Consider the following 26,095-nt stretch of genomic DNA (forward strand, 5'->3'; position numbering starts at 1 on the left):
ATTTACTAATAAGCTAAAAAAATCATACAGTGAGACTCCTTTCCCTTCCTTACCACTTATGTTCAACATTTTAACCAAACTGAAATTTGTTTGTGAAGGACCATATTTTTTTTTTAAGATTTTATTTATTTATTTGACAGAGAGAGACAGCCAGTGAGAGAGGGAACACAAGCAGGGGGAGTGGGAGAGGAAGAAGCAGGCTCATAGCGGAGGAGCCTGATGTGGGGCTCGATCCCAGAACGCTGGGATCACGCCCTGAGCCGAAGGCAGACGCTTAACGACTGAGCACCCAGGCGCCCCTGAAGGACCATATTTTAATCAGTTTGCTGCAGACGACTTTCTAAGCAGAGCGACAGGAGCTTTTGTAGCTGTAACTGAAAGGCCCCAGCAGGAACCCTCCTCGTGAAAAAAGGCTATGGTGTGGTCATAGTGTGTGTGCCAGAAGTCTCAGCTTCCCCACCTTCACAGCTTCGTTTCTCCTATTTACTTCCTCAAACATCACACCCCAAGTGTGAGGGCTGGCCGTTTTGTTGACATTTTATCCCACTGTAATTTTCTAGCAGCCCTGATGTCTTCATCTCAAGAAGAGGTCCTAGGCTATTCATCTGTTGCTGTCCTGTCCCTGGAGACTTACTTAGAAATGCTGAATCTGCCTTAGCTTTTCCCAGTTTCGTGTTTAAAAAAAAAAAAAAAACCCAAACCTTAAGATGTTAGAATTATTTAGTGATTCCTTCTGAAAGAGTCTCCTTAGCTTGCCCGATCCCTGTGTTTTTCTTTTCCCTGGAGTATTTCATTTTCCAACACTCGTAGCCTGGAGTTCTGCACACACCGAGCATTAACGGAGCGCTTATGGGAAACAGCAGTGAGGTGGTCATGTGAGTTCTGGGCGGTGAGATGCTGTCCTTCTCAAGAACAGACTAACAGAAGAGAAGGCTCTCAAATCAATACATGATATGTAATTGCAGAAGTGTATAGGGCCTCTTTGGGTGGATTTTTTTTTTTCTGGAAAGAGATGGGCCTTGAACTCATATAGAAAGGAGGGAAAAGTCGTGTGGGTTCGGTGCAGCACCAGGAGCCCCCAGCAAGCCCTGCTGCTGTTTGGGGCAGCGGGGCTGTTCCTTTCTCCCAAAGACCCTGCTCACTGAGAGCGAAGCAAACTTCTTTAAACTCTGACCACATACCAGACAATGTGCACGTCCCGTATGTGGAGTATCTCATTTAATACCCATAATTCCATTTTTTGAAAGATGGAAACAGGCTGTTATTTGCCCACATGGGGCAAAGTCAGTACCCTTCCTTTACTCTTGTTTTCTGAAATTGCCTTAAAAAAATAGAAATAATACCAATAACTCAACCTCTAGAGATTCTATTTCAGACTCTTTCTATGTAACCACCATGATAGGAACATATAAATACAGGTTTTTGTACAAATATGACATTAATTTTGCCATTTGTAACCTGATTTTTTATTTAAAATATATCATGAGCATCTCTCTATAGTAATAAGTATATTATATCTTACCTTATTTACATTATCATCTTAATAGCTGCACAGTGTTCCACTTTTTTGACCATTTTGTTTTGACTGACTCCTGTTAATGGGCATTTGCTTTAGTTTTTTTTTTTCTTTGCATCTTTGTTTTTGTTTTAATGTGATTTTCTCACTGACAGTATACGCCACAGTAAAGTTTCTAAATTTCTTTTATATTCAAGATGATTACTGGACTTAATAAGCGTCCTAGTAATGATAATCTAACACGTATATTGTGTTCAATATGTGAGCTGGGCACCATTAAAGACATATCACACAAAACTATTTAATTACAATGTAACACAACGTTCTCCTTCCACAACCACATGAGGTCAATACTACTACTGTCTTCATTTTACAGATGAGGAGGTCCAGAGAGGTTAAGTGACTTGCCCAAGGTCACACCACTGGGCAATGGCAGAGTTGGGATTCTAGCAAAAACAGTTGACTTCAGAGCCTAGGTTTTTGACCACCTCACTCTACTGGCCCTGGACACCAACTCATTTCAAAAGTGTAAAAGTCCCACACCCAGTGTGTAAGAAAACAAAAATGCAAGCAATTTCTTTGGTTATTTAGATATAAAGGGTGCCTCCTGATGAGATGTGCCATGCTTTGTTCGTCAGGGTTTAATGGTTCTATTGCCCCAAGCTTGCTGACTCCCCTGAAATAAAATAAAAGCGAGCATGGTATTATACAGAGTAATACGAAATCCTCAGGGCCTTCCTCCCACCTCCTATCTTTATCTAACTCAGGACAGAAGTTCGTACAGATCAGATCCAACTTCGGCCTGGCCGTGGTCCCCCAGCCCCGCCGCAGGTGCATTCTGCGGGAGACAGAACGGCTGGCTTCCTGATGGGATGGCGCTCAGCGCTGTGTAAAGCCAGCTCCAGTCCCGTCAGCTCTTTGCTCTCCAGTTTCAGAAGCTCTCAGCTTCCCCAGTGCATGCTTTATTAGTCTCTGCATGCTGATTTGACTTCAACAATCCCTTGCTCTTTGAATAAAGCATTCTTCATTTTATAGCAGAAGTACTCCCTGAGCCTCTGCAAAGAGCCTGCCCTTCCTCGGCGCCTCCGCTCCAGGCACTACACAGAAAGTAGAGGACCTGCATTTCGGTTATGCCGAGGAGAAACCCCTTTGCATGGTTGTAATGAGAATACGTGTTAGTCCCCAAGATATTATTTCACTGTAAACTCCAGTGTCCTGATCTCCCGTCTCGTGCCAGCTGGCCATTTTTAGAAAAACCCTAAGGGGAAAGAGGAAGTTTTGAATCTCCCGATCACCTAGTTGGTTAGTCCCCTTGGAATTCCCAGGGGAGGTTCAGCGACACAGTTGTTGCTATTGCTAGGGTTACCTGTCCTCAAAGGGGTGGGACGGGGGCCCAGGCAGTTTAAAAGGACCTGGGTATTTGGCTTTGTGTTCAGGCTATGTATGTGACCCATTTCCTACCTGGAAGAGTGAGAACATTTCAGAAGCTCTCTCATCTATCCCATGGCAAATCATACTCCATTAAGACAGCACAAAAGACTTAGGAGAGAAAAAGTGTATAAAACATTTTGCTTTGGTCTGATGATAACCACAAACTGTATTGGTAGTTTCTTCTTCCATCCAATTGATTGGTGCTTTTGGCAGGGTGCCGGGCCAGCCACACTGGCTGCTTTTTTATCTCCTTTCTTCTTACTTTAGAGTCTTGGACTATCGTCCAGGGAGAATTAATGTTTTCCCTTTTAGAAGCACGCATCTTTCCCTTCTTGGGCCACTTAAACTCTGCCTTGTGACTCACAAGTAGTTACATTGACTTTTCTCCCTAGTGTTACAATGGTGCGTTTCCCCATCTTTCCACCACTTCCACTGCACCAACCATTTCCTTGTTTTCCAGAAGTAGGTCAGGATAAGAAATTCCACTTTCTACTTCAGCCTTCTTGCTGTTAACAGGGCAAACAAACAAGCAAACAGGGCAAACAAAACACTTGTTAAACGCTCACTTCGATAGGTCAGAGAAATAAATTCCCTTATCACTACACAAAGTCAGAATTACCCTTTAGCAGGGCGCCTGGGTAGCTCAGTCGGTTAAGCAGCTGCCTTCGGCTCAGGTCATATAGTTCTAGGGTCCTGGGATCAAGTCCCACATCAGGCTTCCCTGCTCAGCGGGGAGCCTGCTTCTCCCTCTCCCTCTGCCTGCTGCTCCCCCTGCTTGTTCTCTCCCTTTCTCTCTCTCTGTCAAATAAGTAAATAAAAAATCTTTAAAAAAAAAAAAAGAATTACCCTTTAGCTCTGGAGTTAAGGGCACAGAACACTGCTGTCGAATAAACATGGGCTCCAAAGCTGCTCTGTCAGTCAGTTGTCAAATCCGGGTGTTGAATCTTCAAGATCAGCAGGGATTCTGCTCTCTCCCTCTTCCACACCCACCACAGCACTTCTAGTTCTTTTTTCCTGGTGCCTCTTGGGTTCGCTCTTTCCAGTCCGTTCCTATTTTCCCTGCCTTAGACAGCACTTGTGTTTGCGTGCTCTGAATTCTCAAATCTGAACTTTTACTTCCGCTCTCACCAGACTTCCCACACTCTACTGGAGCTGCTCGTCTACCTTCACCACCAAAGCAAAGTTCTGTGAGAACAGAAACTTACCTCTTGTACCTCACTGTTGTATCCCCGATTCCTCCAATACGGAGATTCTACCGCTGATAGTAGAATGAATGAATGAATGAGTGAGTGAGTGAGTGAATGAATGAATGAACGAATAAATTCCTGTGTTACTGCGACTGCCTCCAGACCTCTCTCCAGTAAACTTTTCCTCCTGGCATCCGTCTAAAGTACAATACTGCTCATGATGGTCCTTTCCTGCTCAGCCATCTTCAGCATCTTCCTGATTTCCCCATTATTTTAACATTCAGCATCCTATATACCTGGTAGGCAGGGTGGCTAATCCCCAGGATTGAGTTATCCATGTCCAAATACATTGAGTGGTTGATGAGCACTCCAAGAAGATACTGGAGCCTGCTGAAACCACCTGAAGATTTCTGTACAAACGCAGTGGATTTGAGCCCTCGTCACTGTTAATTGCTATGAAAGTCAAGAGTCAGTTATAGGTCCTGCCTTGAACTAATGTCAGGGAGCCATCCTTTTAGGAAGCAGGGGGATCATGGGCTCCTCTCCCTATAGAGGTTCTTCCATATATCTGGGAAGTCAGACGAGTACAGAATGTATAGAACAGTAGGGGCAGGAAGGTTCTTGTCTCTTTTAGGAAGCCCAGCCTACAGGAATGTTTCTCAACCTTTAACGTGCATATGAATCACATGGAGATCATCTTAAAATGCAGACTCTTGGGGCGCCTGGGTGACGCAGTCGTTAAGTGTCTGCCTTCGGCTCAGGGCGTGATCCTGGTGTTCTGGGATCGAGCCCCACATCGGGCTCCTCCGCTGGGAGCCTGCTTCTTCCTCTCCCACTCCCCCCTGCCTGTGTTCCTTCTCTCGCTGGCTGTCTCTCTGTCAAGTAAATAAATAAAATCTTTAAAAAAAAAATGCAGACTCTCCGTCGGTAGGTTTGGGGTGGGACCTGAAATTTTGTATTTCAAACACGGTCCTAGATAATACCAATGCTGATGTTACTTAGCTGTGGACCGCACCACGCTTAGAGTAGCAAGGGCCTAGCATACAGACACCTCCTTGTCCCCTGGACTTCAGGGAGTCAGAGTCTCAAGGAAGACTCCCACGCATGCCGACATTCATTTCAGTGTCTCCTATAAGAATCTGGCTAAGTGTGTCTTTAATTCTTTTCCAAACAGCATATCTAAGTTTTGCAACCATAAACACCAGCCAGGAGAATATATATTCCATGCAGAAAATGATGATGCCGAATTCACAAAAATGTTCACGCTGAACATAAGAAGTAAGTTCGATTATCGAGAAATTTCATTCTTATGTCATAACTCCTTCAGTATGTATTAACTATGACCAGAAAGAGCTAAGTAATGGCTTAGAAGGGATGCTATAAGCTATTTTTTTATGTTGAAACGTGTTGAAATTTGACTTCAACTCTACCGACTTTATTTATATATGGATCTGTGTCTATAGACAGATAGATATAGATACAGATAGATATCTACATATCTCCTTCCATGTTCCTCCTTTGAAGCTAAGATACATTTTCTATGTCATCTCTGAACAGACTTTAGTATAATGTCTCATTGACTTTGGTACCTTGAAAGGTCATGTTAGGGAACAGCTAAAAGTCCTATTACTTGCCATTTGTTTGTCTTAGTAATTTCTGTTTCTTCAAAAGAAGAAGATATAAAAAGATGAGAGTACATTTCGTTGGACTTTCTGTAGGGGTTTCTCCTGAAGCTAAGAATCATTTTGATTCTCGGAGGTCACAGAGTTGCACGTCTCGCCTTGCTACAGGAGGGGCCTGGCGGTGGAGAAGTGGTGTTTCACAGATGGGTGGTAGGGCTGCCTGGACAGAAAATTCCATACAAGGGACGCAAAGGGAATAACCAGAGGGCTTGAGTCATCCTGCATATGAGACACCCTCGCCGAGGCACAAACGGCCTGGAGCAGACCGGCAGCCTCGATGAAGTGAACGCTGACGCCGTTTCTGGAAAGTCCCGTACCACAGGAGCTTATTTTCCGTGTTATTCTCTATAGGGAAACCTCAGGTGCTAGCCGAGACGTCAGCAAGTCAGGCTTCGTGTTCCTCTGACGGCTACCCCTTACCATCTTGGACCTGGAAGAAGTGTTCAGACAAGTCTTCCAAGTAAGGAGGACATCGGTGTGTCTTGCGTTGGAAGAACATAGAACTCACCCTCTCTCTGACATGTTGACTCTTTCTCATGAATACAGTTTAAGAAGAAAGGATGAAGTGTTTAAAATATTTACCTTCTGAGTCAACCATAACTCTCAATGGTCGCAGATTGTTTCTGATGACTTATTTTTTTTATTTTAATGTTTTTTATTATATTATGTTAGTCACCACACAGTACAGCCCTGGTTTTTGATGTAAAGTTCGATGATTCATTAGTTGCGTATAACACCCAGTGCACCATGCAACACGTGCCCTCCTTACTACCCATCACCAGTCTATCCCATTCCCCCACTCCCTCCCCTCTGAGGCCCTCAGTTTGTTTCTCAGAGTCCATAGTCTCTCATGCTTCATTCCCCCTGTTTCTGATGACTTATAACAGCGAATCCCTTTCAAAGCTCCCTAGACAAACCCTAACTTCTCATCTGACAACAGCCCCGCCTGCCTAACTTCTCTGTCTGGCATTTCTTTTCAGCTGCACAGAGGAGATCACAGAAGGAATTTGGAATATAAAGGCTAACAGAAAAGTGTTCGGCCAGTGGATATCGAGCAGCACCCTTAACATGAGTGAGGCCATGAAGGGATTCCTGGTGAAGTGCTGTGCCTACAATTCCCTTGGCACATCTTGTGAAACAATCCTTTTAAACTCGTCAGGTATCCATCAGCTGCTGTCGCAACGTACCACCTCCAGGAATTCCCCACTGGAAGGCCGTCCCCGCCACTGGCTTTTATTTGGGGAATTTCACCAGAGCGTGTAGGTTCGGTGTGTGAGACAAGAAGGCTCTTGAGTCAGGCAAGAATCCCCACTGAACATATGCAATTTTGTAATTCAGGGGCAGAGTGACTTCTACTTACGTGAGTGTGACTCACGCGTTTCAGGGATGGAGGTAGAACGATAAACCCCCAGAACAGGAAGTATCTACTGAAAGAGCCAATTCGAGAGAAACTGATTCAGTAATTTGGGGTCTCTACCATTTTCCCTCTTGGTTAATCTCCTTCTGTTCCTTTAGCCTGTGTTTTATAGTTTTGAGTTTGTTTTTTAGAACCCCCCATACTTAAACAAGTCGGAAAACTCCCCGCCTATACTGAGAGGTGAGAATCCCCAGCATCCCAAACGAACTTCGCGGTCATACGATACCTTCGTCAGGAGAGGACAAACTTCTCTCTCTTCTTTTTTTTATCTGACTTATATATCCCATGGTTTAACTAGGTGTCATTTGTATAACCCTAGTAAGCGATTTGTAAAACTAGGGTCAAAATCATTCAGAATTTTCTAGGAAGGGAACTTGTCCTTTAGATGAACATGGCCTGATTTTCCATGGGGAGGTGAGTATGTGTCAAGTGCTTGCAAGGACTGCAAATGATGGTTTCTCAAACAGGAGGTGAGAGACGATAAGGAGATTCCACTCCATCAACCAGGAACATAGGTTCAGTACTCAGTGACACTCTTGCCTTGCAGGGCCCTTCCCTTTCATCCAAGACAACATCTCCTTCTATGCAACCGTCGGGCTTTGTCTTCCCTTCATTGCCATTCTAACCATGCTAATTTGTCACAAGTACAAAAAGGTAAAAGCAAAGGTAAAAATTCATCCCTGTTTCCCTTTTCTGAGGGACTGCCTGTTGCTAATGGACCCATTATTTTGTCTCTGAAGCAATTTAGGTATGAGAGCCAGCTGCAAATGGTGCAGGTGACCGGCTCTTTGGATAATGAGTACTTCTACATTGATTTCAGAGAATATGAATATGATCTCAAATGGGAGTTTCCAAGAGAAAATTTAGAATTTGGTAAGAATGGAATGGCTCCAATGTTTCTGTAGCATTTCCTTTCTATTGGAAAATCTCTAACATACCCTCACTCACCATTTGTCTTGCAGGGAAAGTACTAGGATCGGGTGCTTTCGGAAAAGTGATGAATGCAACAGCTTATGGAATTAGTAAAACAGGAGTCTCAATCCAGGTGGCAGTCAAAATGCTGAAAGGTACAGTCAAGTGGGGCACCTGGGTGGCTCAGTCAGTTAAGCATCTGCCTTCAGCTCGGGTCGTGATCCCAGAGTCCTGGGATCGAGCCCCGCATCAGGCTCCCTGCTCAGCGGGGAGCCTGCTTCTCCCCCTCCTCCCTGCTTGTGCTCTCTGTCGCTATCTCTGTCTCTCTCTTTCAAATAAATAAATAAAATCTTTAAAAAAAAGGTACAGTAAAGTGGAATGATGTCCACACAGTGCACAAAAATGGAGGCATGGTCTCCTGCCTCCTCGTCTACTCTTTTCCATCATTTTTAATGTTACTGCTTGCCATGCTTCAAGGCTAAAAGGGGACTGAGTTGGGGTTCGGTTCAACCAAGTTGTGAATATCAAATACAAGTCATGAACGCAAAACTCCACCTCTTCTTCCCCTTCTGGCTTTGTTGAGTGTTTCCGGCTTCAATATCGGGGGGTACAGTTACTACAGGCAGATGTTGTTTCTCACATTTTGACACAGACTCTGGGTAGAAGAACAAATTGAAGCCCTCTGTATTCTCACTTCCCACTCGTGGCTTCATGCCCTCCCACCTGGCCTCTGCCGCCATGCCTCCCCTCAGCATCACTCACTCAGCCAGAGCGCCCCAGTTGGGTTTTGCTGAGGTGATAGGAAGCCTGCAACAAACTAAATCTAATGGGCATCTTTCATTCTTCATGCTACTCGAATTTTCAGCATAAATTGGCACAACGGACTGTTCTCTCCTTTGAATGCTTTCTTCCTCTGGTTTCCATGTCACCATATTCTTTTGTTTTTCCTCCTCCCTTTCGGCCTGCTTCACAGTCCTTTGCTGGCTCCTCGTCTTCTACCCAGCTTTCTATGTGGGGTTCCTGAAGTCTTGCTCCTGGGCCTCCTTCCCTTTTCACTCCACATGCTCGCCACAGACTGTGTCAATGACACCCATGGCTTTATCCCGTGTACCAATGGTTCTCACAATCGCGCCTCCCTTCTGAGCCTCGGGGTATGTCCAGATGCTTGAGTGTCTCGAAAGTTTCCCGAATTCAGACCGAACTCCTCCAACCCTGGCCCTCCATCAGCGCTCCCTTGTCCGTGATTGATTACAAGAACCAGTGACTAGCCACATTCGCCACAGTTAGGCAAACCCGGAACCGTCTTCATTCTAGCACCCTACAGGCCATCCCTCTCAGGTTCCCGGCTTGGTGTTCCTCTCTTCATCTCTTGCCCAAATCTACCTCTCCTGAACCAACAGCTGCCCTAGCCTTCCAGGCAGGTATCCTATATGCACTCTCACCTCCTTTTGGATTCTCGATATTGAAGCCCAAGTGACGATGATGAAACGCAAAGCGGGTCATTTTCCTACTCAACGTTGCCAGGTGCTTTTGATGACTCGTGAAGCCATCTACACAGCCCTGCGCGATCTGGCTGCGTACCTCCCTACCTCCCCACCTCCCCACCTCCCACTCAGCACAGCAGCACACTGGTCTTTCAGTTCCTCCAGAGCTCCACGCTCCCTCCCATCCCAGGGCCTTTGTGCAAGCCGATCCCTCTGCTCACCCTTCCCCTTTCATGTAGTTCTCTCCCACTCCTCCTTTAGACCTCAGCACAAATATCACTTCCCCAGGGAAGCCTTCCCTCACACCACAGAAGGCATCAAGTTCCTTGCCCTGTGCTCTCTTAGCTCTCCGTAGGCTTCTTTCCCATGCCATTTATTACAGTTGGAATGACATATTTGCTTAATTATCCCATTAATGTCTTATCTGCCTGTAAGTCTGTAAGCCTCATGAGGACAGGGCTTGTATCTGTTTACTGTGTTTTCTGTATTCAGTATGGAATGTTCTCTCTCCCTTCCCACTGTAAATTCACTTGGCTAACTCTTAGTTTTCCTCGGGTCTCAGCACAGGCACTTAGTGTCTCCTTCCACACCTCTCCACGGCTACATTAGGTGTCCCTCTTGTGTGACCCCCCAGCTCCCCTCCATTCATATGCCACTTCGCATTTATCATACTACATTATAATTGCTTGTTTACTTGTCTTCCTTTTCCAGGAGACTCTAAACTCCAAGAAGACAGGGGCTGTGTCTTATCTATCTTTCATTTCCCCATTGCTTGGCACATTGCCTCATACACCGTAGGCATTCAATAAATACTTGTTCAGTGAATGAATGGATAAGAATAAATGAAAGTCAGGTAATGAAAATGCTTTCAGAAAGTTAAGCACATCATAAAATATATTATTTTGGTTGTGAGGAACAAGACATGAACATTTGAAAGCCATGGACCTGGATGAAAGATGAAACAGCAGACAACATGACCCATACTAGTGCATCATAGACATGACCCATACTATTGGGTCATAGCACTCACGGTGAAGAATCTCACTCCCATGCCAAGATGTTGGTAGTAAGGGTACTCCCAAGAGCTCACTAAGGCAAAATAAATGGATCAGTGATCTGGAAAAGTTAGCATAAAGGCTAGGTGTCTTTCAAGACAAAATAATGACACCTGGAAATCAAGTCTTCATTGATGTAAAGAAAAGTTACTATGTCTATAAGAAAGAATACATTAACAGAGGAGTGGGTGCCTGGTGCCTGGAGTGGAAAGTCCAAAGACCCTGCCCTGACCTCTCGGGCTCCAGCGCCCTCCTGGGCAGGGGTGCCCCGATCGCCTGGACACCTCAGTCTCAGTGACATGAGACCTTTGAGTTTATCAATAACTACCCTTATGCTATGCTTCTAAGCAAGATTATGAGCACGATTTACCAAGCTGTCTAGACTTATCTTCAGGGAGAGAAGGCATGTTTCTCATGATCAATTAATGAGTCTCTTGAGAACTTGGTTAGTGGGAATTGGTCTCTTTGACCTTGTCACCATTGGACCCATTGACAAATTTAAGGTTTTAGACCTGAGGACCACAGGCTGGAGCCAACCTCGCTAACGTTCCTATCTTATCTCTCTGTGTCCAACAAATCCAAGAGTCAAAAAAAAAAAAAAAAAAGTTATGTTTCTCCCTTCTGGATATTTATTAACTTCTGCTGTGGAGGAAAATCATGCATTTCATTTTTTTTCCTTTTTTTTTTTTTTTGAATATATAACAGTTTATTCTAGAGACAAATGATGGGCTTACTGTACTATACCACTAATATCTATATATCTGTATCTATTTCTATGTCTATTTCTATTCTTTTAAAAAAATTTTAAAAAGATTTTATTCATTTATTTGACACAGAGAGAGAGAGAGACAGCGAGAGAGGGAACACAAGCAGGGGGAGTGGGAGAGGGAGAAGCAGGCTCCCTGCTGAGCAAGGAGCTCAATGTGGGGCTCGATCCCAGGGCCCTGGGATCATGATATGAGCCAGAGGCAGACTGAGCCACCCAGGTGCCCCTGTATCCTTCTATTCTTTCTTTCTTTCTTTCTTTCTTTCTTTCTTTCTTTCTTTCTTTCTTTCTTTCTTTTTTTCTTTCTTTCTTTCTTTCTTTCTCTTATTTTCATGTTGAGGGTCAGCTATAAAGATTTTTATTTTGGTAAGTAGAGGAACAACCAGTAGAAAGGCACATTATCAGACTAAACTTTTATACTGCAATCTTTGAAATGCTATCTTAAGCACAAGACATTTTTATTATTCAAAATTTGTGTATTATTTTATGTGTTTTAAAATGTTCATGCAAATCTGCTGTGAACTCAAGAAAGTTTTCATTTGTTAAGTGATCTAAAATACCTATTTCACTTTCATTTTATATTTTTTTATGCTTTTCCATTGACAGAAAAGGCAGACAGTTCTGAAAGAGAGGCTCTCATGTCTGAACTCAAAATGATGACTCACCTGGGAAACCACGAGAATATCGTGAATCTGCTGGGGGCATGCACACTGTCAGGTAATCAATTCCTACTCAAAACATCTCATCAAAAATATTTTCGCCTGAAGACAGAGAGGACATTTGTTCTCCATTTTCCCTCTTTCCTCAGTCATAGTAGGGGCCCCGAAACCCAAGAGGAGTTAGACACTGAGCACCCTGCAATCAGATGGGTCAGTGTGGAGAATAGAATGCCTCTCTGTACTGGGATATGCCTCATAATTCTAACCTACATAACAACAGCGACAGCACTGAAGGTACACGTTGTGGTATCTCCCTCTACCTGCTCAGATGGAGCGTCTCCCCCGGCTGCGAGGCTGGCCTCAGTGCAGTGGGGAAAATGGCCACAGAGCTTGGCCGTGGCCGCCTTTGGGCTGCTTCAAATAAGGCACCGCGAAGGCAGGATTTCAAACGTTATTTTCCCAGCATTCACTGGAGCATGCGCTCTGATTCACTTCTGCTTAGAAATACCAGAAAGATGTGCTCGCGGATCATTCCTTCTGGGACTGGGACAAAAAAGAAGAGAACAAGAGCAAATGGACCTAGGAGGATACTCGTGACCTGTATCTCCCTCCTCAGGCAAACAACAGATCGGCATAGATTTGCCAAGGGCTCACAACGCAGCTGGCATATTATTTCCAGTTGCAAACTGGAGAATCCAAGTGGTCAGTGGTTATTGGTGAGGCAAGGGACAACAGGGGCCCAGGTGGAAGGCAGGAAGATGCTGCTTTCCAAAGGAGGTAGAGCCAAAAGCCAAAATTGAGTGTAAAGCATAAGAAGAGAGAAAATCAGAAAAAGCTGTACTCTCTCAAAGTCAGGGGAGAAGTAGGCTCTCATAGATGATGCTGTCTGCTACACAGACATCTGAAAGAATTATTTGGGATTTGTATACCTATAATGAATTATTTGGAATTTGTATACCTATAATGAAAATTCTCTTTCAGGACCAATTTACTTGATTTTTGAATATTGTTGCTATGGTGATCTTCTCAACTATCTAAGAAATAAAAGAGAAAAATTTCACAGGACATGGACAGAGATTTTCAAGGAACACAATTTCAGTTTTTACCCCACTTTCCAATCACAACCAAATTCCAGGTAAGAGAAGTGGGCCAGGGTTTCACAATTATACATTGCAGAACACAGCCCCAGTATGATGGTTAAACACCCCACACTGGCCGGTCTCTGAAGGCCATAGTTCAGCATTGTGTGGTCTGTGGGCTCTAAGATCTAGAAAGGTCACTTATCTTCCCCCCAGTTTCTCTGCTGATTTGGAACAATGAGACTTTCACTTTCAGGGGCTCTCCACCTGTGCCTGAATCACACTCTGGACACATATTCAGTTTGGGGAAGAGTGCATTATTTAGTCTTTCAGCTCTCCTGGATGACACATAGGAATCGGTAGAAAGAATGAACACTTTTCCCAAAGTCCTTGACATATTTCTAGAGAGTAGTTCAGGTCTTGGGAGTTTGGTGCAAAAGAGCTCTGAACTCATAAACTGGATTTTCAAAAATTAGAATCAGTTGACATAATGTGATGGGGATGAAATGAAGGAGCGGTAACCTTTGTCTCTAGGCTCTGTGCTGTACATTCTGCCACCCGTGGGGAGCCCGAGTGATCTTCGGTCCTGATAGGATTTTTTGTTTTAGCATGCATAAACGAGGGCTGTAGGAGTCCGGTGGGATGCTCGTCCTCATCCCTGGAAATTTCCCGCTAATTACGTGAACATCACGCAACTCCTTTCTCTGAATGAATTCACAGGCGTTCTTCATAGAACGATTCCTCAAGCCACAGTGTCTGCCTCTTGCCTCCACACATGTGAAAGCTCTCCCTATCCTAACGGCCGGTCTTTAGAGACTTGTCTTCACTGAGGGACTTTCGGAGGGTGCATTCGAGATCCCAGCCTTGTTTTTCCTAGCGTGTGGGTTTCAGCTCAGGCCTTTGGGCTTCTAAGGTCTGACACAGAGACTTAGCGTCTTAAAGCCGGGAGGCCCCGTGGAGATCCCCGTGGGCATCGTTGTGTGGTTGCCCAGAACCAATTCATGCCTGTCACACCAGTCTTGTCTTGCACAGCCATTTCTTAGTTCGTATTCTACAACAGAAAATTCTGCGGCATCGTCTGTGCTCCAGAATAGGGTCTCTTCATGAGTCAGATGGTGTGATCCATGCAACTCCACAGTTAGCAACAGCTAATGCTGGTCAGCAGGGCCTTGGCTTCTTTCTAGTCTCTGGGCTATTAAATACAGTGAAGCGACTTAGGAATGTTTGTGGTCTGCAAGCATAAAGCCATGTTTCAAAGATATGGAAATTGTAAATTGGGGTGAACTTGTATGCTGGAATAAATGGAATCATCGTCTGTGTATAATGCACACAGAATTCCTCAGCGAAGGATTTTGTGTTATACACCACAAAAGAGAGTTTCGTTATTACTATTTATTAATTTCACGGGAAAAGGAAATGCGCTTTATTTACAAAGACCAACTTGAGAAAAGAAGGATGAAACACAGGTCTTTATAGAAGATCTGTATTACAGGAACTTTCACAGGGGAAGTGGGCTTTTAGAAACAGAAGAGGTGTGGGTCCTAATTGTACATTTTGTTAGCTTCGTAATTTCAGCAAATCACATTTATCTCACCAAGTCTTTTATAAAATGTGACTCCGACGCCCAGCTTGTCAAGTTGTGGCAAGGACTGAATGAGGTCCTGTTTGAACTGTGGACCCTGTGCAGATAATGGGGATCACTCCTCTCCTCGTTAGACTTGGCAAACTCAATTCTACACGTTTTTAATGTCCACACACGCAAAAACATGGACAAGTGGATGCTGTGCTTTTAATCTAAAAGCCCATTTGTAACTGGAGTTCATTTCGTTGATGAATCGTATTTTTTTAAATAGAATGTCTACTCAGGAGAAGAACATAAATAACAAAATATATTTTTTTAATAGTATGCCTGGTTCAAGAGAAGTTCAGATACACCAGGACTTGGATCATATCTCAGGGTTCAATGGGAATTCATTTCAATCCGAAGGTAATATTTTATTCTAATCAGTAGTACCCTAAAATAGAAACAGATACGGGAATTCTGTTAGCTGTTTTTTTAAAAGTGTCTAAATGCAAATCATGTTTGTCTTTGCTAATGTCACCTGTAGGCTTTATTAACGCATATTTGCTTTAAAGGTAGTGAAAAGCCAACAGTTTATATGTTGTGCCTTTGATGTCAGCATGCAACTAACAAACACTGAGGGCTATTTTATTTGGCCAGGTTGAATTTAAAAATAAACTCATAAATTAATTAGAGCCATCAATTACCGATAAGTGGAAAAATGATGAGTTCTGAAATCAGACAGAAGTTGGGTTAACCTTGGGTTCCTTTACTTTCTGGCTGGAAGACTTTGGACAATTTCTGTAAGCATCTGAGCCCCAATTTTGTCATCTATAAAATGGGCCTAATAGTACTTTCGTCCTAGTACCATCGGTAGGATTAAGTGGAAGTACAGTAAGTGCCCAATGCAGTTCACGAAACGTGCTGGCACAATGTGAATACTTTCCCACGTGACAAAACTACGTTGCACAAAAGAGGAGGATCGGAAACTCCTGACTGATCAGGAGGTCGTCGGTCACCAAAGCAGCTGGCGAGGTCGCCCCTCTAACCAAAAGGAAGCTTTGGCTGAGCCTTCAGAGCCCACAGGTTTAGCGTGAATGCGTTAGCCCCAGTGCTACTGGGAAAATGAGGTGGGAGCTTCCTTTGTAGGCTGGGCGCCCCTCCTCATTGTGGCTTTGATAACCTCCCCATGGAGATGGAATGGGGCGACCTCTAGACTTGGGGCAAGCATGAGGACCAGTTTTGTTTTACAGATGAAACTGAATATGAAAACCAAAAAAGGCTGGAGGAAGAAGAGGACTTGAATGTGCTGACATTTGAAGACCTTCTTTGCTTTGCCTACCAAGTTGCCAAAGGAATGGAATTTCTGGAATTTAAGTCGGTAAGCCCCTTTTGAAGGAGAAACTAACAGCAGCAACAAGATAATTTTGGAAATGAGATGTGCTTTCCTTTTTCTTATTTTAACTTGTATCTCTTAAAGTCTGTCTCCCCCGCCATCCACCATCTTCACTGTTGGAACCACCTAGAACATTCATCACACCAGCCCTGGGTGAATTACAGGGGGAAGGCCTGAGATCCCTTACTAGATAATGGTTATCAAAGCCCTCCCAGGCGGTCCAAAGTCCCCTGAGGTTCCAGATAGAAAAGCAAAGCGAGGCGTGCAGTATCAGACCTTCCTTGGACGGCCAGTGCCCTGCGCATGGGCATTTGACCCTAGGTAAGCGGGGCCTCAAACACAGTGTGCTTGACCCCTGGCAAGAGGGGTGGGCTAGCAGGATCCTTGTGCACCTGCTGCCTCCCCCGATGCTAATCCCAGATCCACAGGGCTGTGATGTGAGGGCTGTGGAGCCTGCCTCAAACCATGGTTTCTACCTCAATGTTGCATTCTTTCTATAATTGTCTTTCAGCCCTGTTTTTGGACATTTCAAGCGTCTCCTGCCTGTGAGCTGATGAAAGTCATTCCTCTAGCTGCTTTCTGTCCACAACGTCTTATGTTCTGTTACCTTCTGTGTGTTTCCCACACTCTTCTGTCCTCTTTTTCCTTTGAATCTTTGCTTCTCTTTCTCCCTCTTTCCTCCATGTCCCTCCCTTTCCCTCCTCTCTCCTCCTTCTCCCTGAATTTGGAGAAAATCATTTCAACTGTATTTTTTTTTAATTGCTTTCTCTAACATATGGTCATAGGTCAGGTATATCTCAACTTAAAAAAAGATTAACATGAAATAAATCAACAACTTTGAAGAATAGAAAAAAAATGGTCACAATAGCAACCAAACCTGTGAAGCATCTTGAGATAAACACAAGAAATAAACCAGACCCACATGAAACATGATTAAACGGCAAAAAAGAGGCATGAATAAATGAGCTCTACCATGTTCATGTAGGAGAGATTCAGGGTTTATTAGAAAAGCTAATTCTGTCCAAGTTAATCTGTATGTTTAACACAACTCCAGTTAGAATCTCAAGGGTTTTCTTTTCCCTCATGGATGTTGAAAGTGCACGTTACCTTCTTTCCTTTTCTTTTTCCGAATGTGGGCCTCCTTGCTCAGCACTTAAAAAAAAAAAATCCTGTCTCATCATATTCTCCCACCCCTCATCTCCCACCCCTCATCACATTCTTTTTAAAAAAAATTCTATTAATTAACATATAGTGTATTATCAGTTTCAGAGGTAGAGTTCAGTGAGTCATCAGTCTTATCTAACACTAAGAGCTCATTCCATTATGTGCCCTCCTTAATGCCCATCACCCAGTTACCCCATCCCCCACCTGCCTCTCCTCCAACAACCCTGTTTGTTTCCTAGAGTTAAGAGTCTCTTATGGTTTGTCTCCCTCTCCGATTTCATCTTGTTTTATTTTTTCCTCCCTCCCCTATGATCCTCTGTTCAGTGTTCCTTTAATTCCACCTGTGAGTGAGAGCATATGATAGTTGTCTTTCTCTGACGGACTTATTTCACTTAGCGTAATACCCTCTCGTTCCATCCACGTCATTGCAAATGGCAAGATTTCAATTTTTGACAGCTGAGTAATGTTCCATTGTGTATATAGACCACATCTTCTTTATCCAGTCCTCTCTCTGAGGCACACTCTTCTCCTCATCTCCCCTGCCTGCTGTTGGATTCCTCTTTTCTCAAGTGTCTCTGTAGTTGCTTTATCTACAGTTCACCTACTCGGCTACAATAGTGCTTGCGTGTCTTTACAGACCTTGGAGGGCCACCACCTCGATCATCTGGTTTGCTGCCTGTCGTGAAATAAATACGCAAACTACTCACAACTGGAGGCCAAGGGACGCTGCTTTTTCCCCCTTTGGGCTTGTTATAATAAGAATTTTTTGAGGGGCGCCTGGGTAGTGCAGTGGTTAAGCATCTGCCTTCGGCTCAGGGCGTGATCCCAGTGTTCTGGGTTTGAGCCCCACATCAGGCTCCTCCACTGGGAGCCTGCTTCTTCCTCTCCCACTCCCCCTGCTTGTGTTCCCTCTCTCGCTGGCTGTCTTTCTCTGTCAAATAAATAAATAAAATCTTTAAAAAAAAAAAAAAGAATTTTTTGAGGTGGGGCGCCTGGGTAGCGCAGTCGTTAAGCGTCTGCCTTCGGCTCAGGGCGTGATCCCAGCCTTCTGGGATCGAGTCCCACATGAGGCTCCTCTGCTATGAGCCTGCTTCTTCCTCTCCCACTCCCCCTGCTTATGTTCCCTCTCTCGCTGGCTGTCTCTCTCTGTCAAATTAATAAATAAAATCTTAAAAAAAAAAGCATTTTTTGAGGAATATCCCGTGTCTTAGACCCCCTCCCTTTGTTTTCCCTTTAGGCCCTATCCTCCGCACCATGATGTCACTGTCTCCTGTTCATCTTTTCTCCCTACTTCTCTGGTTGCTCCTTGCTTTCCCCGTAGCTTCCATGACTGCATCCAGCATTAACTCGAGCCCTGACTAGTGCCAAGCACGGTGCTAGGCACTGAGATAGTCAGAGCTTATCACCAAGGGAGAAAGAGACAAGCAGACATGCAAATCAAAGATGACTGTGTAGTGTGGTAAATATTCGTGCTCAAGTAAGCTCTGGGAACCCAGGGAAAGCACAGACGCATCAGAACCGGGAGTGGGGGAGAGGGCGGGGGGCGGTGCAGGAAAGGTTTGGGGAAGGAGCTCGTGCTTCGGCTAGAGGAGATTTTTGAGGAAAAGGAAAACCAGCAGGGAACATGGGATAGGGCAGGGAATTCGAAATCAGGAGGAAGTCTGTTGAGAAAGGTCACGAGTGAAATGCGTGGCTTGTGGTTCCTGGGGCAGCAGAGAAGGGCCTAGTCCAGCAGATATGCCTATGTGAAGCTCAAGAGAAATGCCTGGGTTGGAAACAGAGGTTTGGTGATGGTAATTGCATCCCTCGGTTTGGACGAAGTGGCTCAGAGGACGATGCGGACCGAGAGGGTGCGGCCCTGGGGAATGAGAGCAGGCTGGCATGGAGCCCCAGAAGGAAACCGGGTCCACCAGGCAGTAGGAAGAAAACAGGGGCCGGGGACGTGCTGAATTCACAGAAGGAGGGACCTGAAGGAGGAGGGGCTGGGCCAGCAGTACCAGGTGCCACCAGGAGGTCAAATCCAATCTCAGCTGGCTTGGTGTCGTGCACGTCACTGCGGGCCTTAGCCCAGGCAGCTGGGGCAGACATCTGGGAGGGGGAGGCAGGGTGCAGGGGGCCTGTAGTAAAGTGGTGAAGTGTCAATGGAATCTACAGGCAGCGGACAACCTCTCAGGAAACTGGAGACGGGGGAAGGAGAGCTAGGGGGATTTTAGTCTGCCTGGTTTTTGCTTCTATCTTTTCAAGATTGAAGAGAGTTCTTGGACCTTTAGCATCTAGTGCTCGGCTCCTTTGAGTATCTTCCTTCTTAGAGTTCATTCTCTTGCCAGACCACTTGGATTCACGCATGTCCTCTGTCCACCCAGGGGCTCCTGATTCCACTTCAGTCACCCTTCCCAAACTTATCTTTCATTCTGTTTTTCTTCCCGAATATTTTCTTTGTTCGTACTCTCATTGCCAAAGCTGTTTTCCAGTCAGAAAAGAGATAACTTTCTCCATCCCACAGTAAAAGCGCTGGACAACGGCCTCCGAAAATCCCCTTGGGAGGGAGCTCAACACTGGGCTCCGGTATTGTGTCTTTTATTTATAGGAAGACACAACACCCAGCCAGGTTTGATCTTCTTGCTAAGAACCCATCCCCTTGGTCTCCGGGAATGTTCCATAAGCAGCACAAATGACTGCATCCAGCACAGCAGAAGAATCGGGCCATCTGCGTCCCCTCTGGGCTGCACGTCACACATGACGACTGCCGGTGGCCCGGTAAAGATAAGACACCTCGATGAGCCACACTTTCCTTCATCTGTAACTCCTGCTGAACTCGAAACTGGACGCAAAATTGCACTCTGTGGTAATCTCCGTCAGAGTAAATAACACTCCGATTTCATTCTTTGTAGTGTGTTCACAGAGACCTGGCAGCCAGGAACGTGCTCGTGACCCACGGGAAAGGGGTGAAGATCTGCGATTTCGGACTGGCCCGGGATATCAGGAGTGACTCCAACTATGTTGTCAGGGGCAACGTGAGGCCGCTATTTCTCACATGTTTTTATACTGTTATTTTGTGTTTTGTCATTGGGACAGTGGACCTCACTCACTGTAGTGCGGGTTTCATTGATGGCAACGTCCGAAAACCTACTGACCACAGTCAGCTTTCTCAGGTTCAAAAGCTTTTTCTGGAGCTTCAGGGAATATTCCAGTTATAAGAAACGCTGAGCGAGATAGCATCACATCTGTCCTGGGGCTACTCGGAACAGACCAATTAGGGACCTTAGAGTACAATCCACACTTAAAAAAACTCGTTACTTGAACTTACTTCAGTTCCCTTAGCTGTGACGTGACTAGAGTCGTGTTTCCAATTATGGGAATCTGGCGGTCGCTATAATAAAGCATTTTTAAAAGTACAACATGTAAATTAAATATTAGCTCATGAATATTTCGCATCTTATTACTGTCACACAGGGAGACCTAAAATATGACCAAATCTACTGGCGAAAAAAACAAAAAAAAACAGAACAAAACCCAACTCGGGACAGATGTGTTATTTAAGAACTATTGGAAATACTAGATGATAAAATTGTGTACTGCAAAGAGTGGCTTGTAAGAATCACAACACCTTGAATTAAGCCCCTAATTCTTCTTTTTTGGAATTTCTCTGTGCTTTATTGTCCCCACCTGTGAAATAAGAGTGGCAACAAGTACTGACATCGTGCTTACCATGTGCTAAGCACTATTCTTAGCGCTTTACATATATTCAGTCATTTAGTCCTCAAAGTGCCCACTCGTGGGTGGGGAAATTGAGGCACAGAATCGTAATTTGCCCATGATTACACAGCACGTGGACTGGATCATGAATGGTCTGAGCCCCAAGTCTGTGCATAACTACTGTGACACATGCAGCGTTTCCCATGAGGATTATCCACTTACCTCATTGGCACTGTTGTGGGAATAAACCAATAAAACCAACATGAAAGCACCTGGCTGGGGTAAATAGCCAATAAATGTTAAAAATGAAATTAAACTATATTCCCATTAGAATCAAATAACCATCTCAGCTGATTTTCCATCTATACTTCACTCGTTGTAGCTGAAGTCATAAAGATGATCAAAGCTCATGGGTGACTGTGTGGTTTTTCCCTTACTAGCTGGTGGTCTCTTATGTGGGAAGGTGAATTCCATTTGGCACCTCAATTAATTCCCTTAATTAATCCAATTAACCAGCCTAGCCTGTTTGATTCTGTCAGCTCATCAGTCTGTGTAGGATTTAAAATAGGGTTTCTTTCTTGAGCTTCGATTTTTTTTTTTTTTTAATTTCCCCAAGCAATCTTTACACCCAATGCGGGGCTCGAACTCACGAGATCCAGAGTTATATGCTCTACTGACTGAACCAGCCAGGTGCCCTTTGAGCTCTGATTTTACTTGGCAGATTTAACGTGCACAGTGAAGGGCTCCTCACCTCATGAAAAAGAAAATACTACAAAAAGCTCTGTCCCAGTAACCTACCTGCTCCTGTGTCTTGATTCTACTCTGAGGCTGGATTACCTCTAAACCTGCCTTTCGTGCTACTAGAAAGTATTAAAGCCACAGAAGCCAGCCTGGTGTCATTCCTGGAAGTGATGACATATGCTCCCCTCACCACATTCTTGTCTCTGGCATTTCCACTAAAGTTCTTCCAAGAAATGCTTTAACAAAATATTCCACTAATTTACCAGTATCTTACCTCCGGGCAACTGACTGGTTACTCCTTGATGGGCATTATCTGCTGTTAAACTTACCCATTCCAAGCACAGGGCTTTGTTCAAGATGAGTTTTAAAGAGGTAGCCAGCCGTGGGGCGTCTGGGTGGCTCCGTGGGTTGGGCATCTGATTCTTGACTTTGGCTCAGGTCACGATCTTGGGGTCATGAGATAGAGCCTGTGCTGAGTGTGTCAGGCTCTCTGCTGAGTGTGGAGCCTGCTTAAGATTCTCCCTCGCCCTCTGCCCCCCACCCCTGCTTGCACACATGTTCTCTCTCTCTCTCTCTAAACAAAAATGAAAGATATCTGGTTGGGTTGTTTTTGGTTTGGTTGGGGTTTTTTTATTTCTTTTTGTAAGGCTATTATGTTAGAATGTTGATTGGAAAGTAAAAAAACTTCCCCTTGAGGAATACCATTTTCTCCATCAAGCAGTAAGAGTGGCTTTAGGAAGCAAAGAAATTTTATCATCTAGTGAGTGAGAGAAAAGAAATACTCTTTACCATTCAATCCATTCCCCATTGATGACCACTGATCTTCTCCTGCACTCCGCCCAGGCTCGTCTGCCCGTAAAGTGGATGGCCCCTGAGAGCTTATTTGAGGGGATCTACACCATAAAGAGTGACGTCTGGTCGTATGGAATATTACTCTGGGAAATATTCTCGCTTGGTAAGTTTTGCACTTTGCTGCCATCCTTTGGCCCCTCTGCGCCCCATCCCCGTTCCTAAATCGAAGAGTGCCCGACATGCCACCTCTAATGCTCCCGAGAGCCCGCTAGTCTGACATCCGTGCCACGTCATGCTCTATCTGGCATCTTCCCCACCGGCCAAACCGGCTTGAGAGCAGGAGCCGTGACGTTCCCACTTGCAGCCTCGCACCCAGCAGTGTCGGCCCGTGGGAGCTCTCTGCACATGCTTGTTAACTGAGCGAGTACATAAACAAACGAGATGGTTTATCCTCCCTCGTGTCTTCCTCAGGTGTCAATCCGTACCCTGGTATTCCGGTTGATGCTAATTTCTATAAACTCATTCAAAGCGGATTTAAGATGGATCAGCCGTTTTATGCTACGGAAGAAATGTAAGTTCAAATCAGACTGCACGATGGCTGCAATCAGGAATTTACAGTCTCTCTCGTTCCGAACGCATGACCGAAAGAAAGTAAAACTCCTTAGTGCAAAATTCATATGATTCCTTTAAAAAAAAAAAAAAGGAAAGGAAAGGAAACAAAACTCTTCCTTTTTGTTTCGGGGATTTCTGAACACAACTGAAGATACGGTGAATTGGGGGCTTCGATTCTTTTGCTCGAGGAGTCCATGAAGGTGATAAGACTCCATCTCCTGATTTCTGGGCCCCCAGATGCGTTTCCGTCCGTCATCTAACGTGCCCTTCCTGGTGTGAGTTCAAAGTCTAGTGGATTACTTGCCACAAAGCAAACAGGCCGTAGAGGATGGGTAGCCCCCCGGCAAGATATGGTGGGAAATGATCAACTTTTCTTCGTTCCGATTTCCTCAGCTTACTCCTCCTCCTCCTGCTTTTACAGATACTTTATAATGCAATCCTGCTGGGCTTTTGACTCAAGGAAACGGCCGTCCTTCCCCAATCTAACTTCATTTTTGGGATGTCAGCTGGCAGACGCCGAAGAAGCGGTATGTAGGGGCATCATACTTGGGAAAGCACTGTTAGAAAGGAAAGCAGTAACTCAGAACACACGCTGATTTCCTAGGAGTCAAGTTCCATGTTGTCTTTCTCGGCACAGTTTGTCTTGGTTGCCCTTTGAAAGTTGTATGGGGTGAGATATGTTTATTGGTAAGTGTTTTTAGGGGGGATAAAGCTTTCCCTAAAGATTTCAGCCGATTGATTAAGAAAGTAAATGTTTTTAAGTGTCCAGTGCATAGGACTAGACAACTAAACAAAACTTAATCCCTGACCGTCACTGACCTTTCCTAATTCAACATGAAGCTTTAGTATGGAATAATCCCACAGCCCAGTCATGTAATACAGCAGAGTGGAAAGAACATTGACCTGGAGTCATGAGAGTCTAGTCCCAGCTCTAGCACTCTATCTTCTCATCGCCATGTGAATTATGGCAAATCCCTTTACTTCTCTGGGCCTTAATTTTTGCACCTGTAAAATGGGTTGCCAAGGTCAGTCATCCTTGAGCTTTGGGAACTTGAAATCACTTTGCTGACTCTTCCCCTCAGTAATACAGTCTGGCATAGTGAACAGAACCATCCCCTAGAGGAAGTGGACAAAGGATGGGACCTTGAACCCCCAATACCTAGGTTCAAATCGTGGCTCCGTCATTTACATCTTATAGGCCTCGATTAAGTCACTTAATCTCAGTTTCCCTATCTGAAACATAGGATTAATAAATCTTCCTTTAGGAATTTGTGAGGAGTAGGACGTAAGTGAAAAGACTTAGCTCATAGCAGACGCTTAGTAGTTACTCAATAAATGTTAGTTACATAGGAACCTGATTGTTTAAATGGATTGTCTGTTCTCTTTTTCTAAATTATTAAGAGTCCATTTTCAATTCTGTAGTCTCTCCAGAGACCTGGGTGTGTGGTGCATGTCCTTTCCTCCTGGTAGGATGTTTTAAAAGTCACATTCGGAAACTAAATTATTGTCAGGAAATTAAGCCAAAAAGGTCAGGGAGATGGAAAACCTCAAGGCTATTGAGCCAACAACCTGGACACAGTTAATGACACTATAAGATAAACCGAAAGAAGAGTTATAGAGAGAAATAAGAAATGGGCTGTTGAGGTAAAGAGAAAGGACCACGTTATTTTTCCTCACTGGGCAGCTGGGTATGGATCCACAGAAGTGTTACTTGCACTAAGCTGTGAAGAATGAGTAGTATTTTGGCTGTTGGGGGATGGAGGGTTAGTGGGGTGTTCCACGCCGGACGACTAATATAAATAAAGGTTCAAAGTTGGGAAAGTGGAATGGAAGGTAAATGGTCATGGCTGAAGTATAGGGTGGGTGGGGGAACATGCAGCAACACAAGACCGGAAAGGTAGTGGACCAGGGTGCAGGCTGCGCGACTGCTCAAAAGCCCCTCGGCTTTGCTCAGGACCCCCTTGTCTTGGAGTACAAGTGTCCTTTCATGTCCCCGCACCCACGGGACGTCCAAATCCCCTTCCCTGTGTGCAGGGAATCAGGAGGTGTTGGGTGGCAAACTCTCCATGGGTGATGATTCAGCTGAGGGTGTCCGAGTTCAGGGCCACCCCTCCAACATCCCCACCCCCCATTCTCTTCCTCTCTGCCCCCTGACCCTCTGTCATGGAAGGTTCCTTTTCCTACCAGTGTCAGAGTCACTGATAGCAAGCTGGATGTTCTTCGGGTAAGTTAGATAATAGCATCCCCTCTATGGGGGGGTGACCACACCAAGAGGAGCCTCTTACTGCTGGCTGGTGCAGCGGGATCCAGTCCAGAAGCCCGTGGAGCAGAGCAGAGACTGGAGCTCAGTTCCCACGTGCCCGCTTGGCTGGGCACCTGTGAGCAAGGCATCATCTACACAACCGTGCCCGGCCACTCCACCCACTATGAGCAAACCCTTGCTCCCCCTCTGTTGCCACTCCACACGTGCTTTCCCTCCACACCTTCCGAGCACAGCCATGTCTAGTCTCTCGGGTGGGAGACAGGCCTTGCCAGCAAGCCGGGGGAAGTATTTCCTGGTATGCCTGTGAAGGCTTTCTGTGGGATCTCTGCTTTTGCTTCATCGTGGACTAGGGAAGGCAAATGCCCTCAGGGAACAAATGAGAAGGGGAGAGAAGCACACTGAGAAAATATTGGTAATGCTTTTAGATATAACCCAGCCCCAGTGGTATGGAGTTAGAGCGGGGAGGTCACCAATGACGTGCTAAGACATTATTCAGACAGTGGTGAACCAACGAGGATTTTTACAGTGGACAACAATATCTGTCTTGATGACCCAGATCACTACGAATGGTGACAGATGTTACCTAGGCTTATGGTGGTGATCATTTTGCAATATATACACATACGTGAATCATATCGTACACCTGAAACTAATATAGAGTTATATATCCCTTGTATCTCAT

At 44.9% G+C, this 26,095-nt stretch overlaps 1 protein-coding gene across 1 annotated transcript in view; it reads left to right on the forward strand.

Moving 5' to 3' along the window:
• Positions 1–26,095, forward strand: part of FLT3 (fms related receptor tyrosine kinase 3) — a 73,620-nt gene that overhangs the window by 42,107 nt on the left and 5,418 nt on the right. Inside the window, exons 10-23 of the mRNA XM_026493053.4 lie at positions 5,309–5,412; positions 6,168–6,276; positions 6,797–6,975; positions 7,781–7,887; positions 7,974–8,106; positions 8,196–8,300; positions 12,057–12,167; positions 13,091–13,244; positions 15,093–15,175; positions 16,003–16,130; positions 20,201–20,323; positions 22,590–22,701; positions 23,010–23,109; positions 23,572–23,677. Of these exons, the coding sequence (XP_026348838.1) occupies positions 5,309–5,412; positions 6,168–6,276; positions 6,797–6,975; positions 7,781–7,887; positions 7,974–8,106; positions 8,196–8,300; positions 12,057–12,167; positions 13,091–13,244; positions 15,093–15,175; positions 16,003–16,130; positions 20,201–20,323; positions 22,590–22,701; positions 23,010–23,109; positions 23,572–23,677 (1,654 nt within the window). The remainder of the gene's footprint in view (positions 1–5,308; positions 5,413–6,167; positions 6,277–6,796; positions 6,976–7,780; positions 7,888–7,973; positions 8,107–8,195; positions 8,301–12,056; positions 12,168–13,090; positions 13,245–15,092; positions 15,176–16,002; positions 16,131–20,200; positions 20,324–22,589; positions 22,702–23,009; positions 23,110–23,571; positions 23,678–26,095) is intronic.

The sequence above is a fragment of the Ursus arctos genome, unplaced genomic scaffold (genome assembly GCF_023065955.2).
Source record: "Ursus arctos isolate Adak ecotype North America unplaced genomic scaffold, UrsArc2.0 scaffold_10, whole genome shotgun sequence".
NCBI lineage: Eukaryota > Metazoa > Chordata > Mammalia > Carnivora > Ursidae > Ursus > Ursus arctos.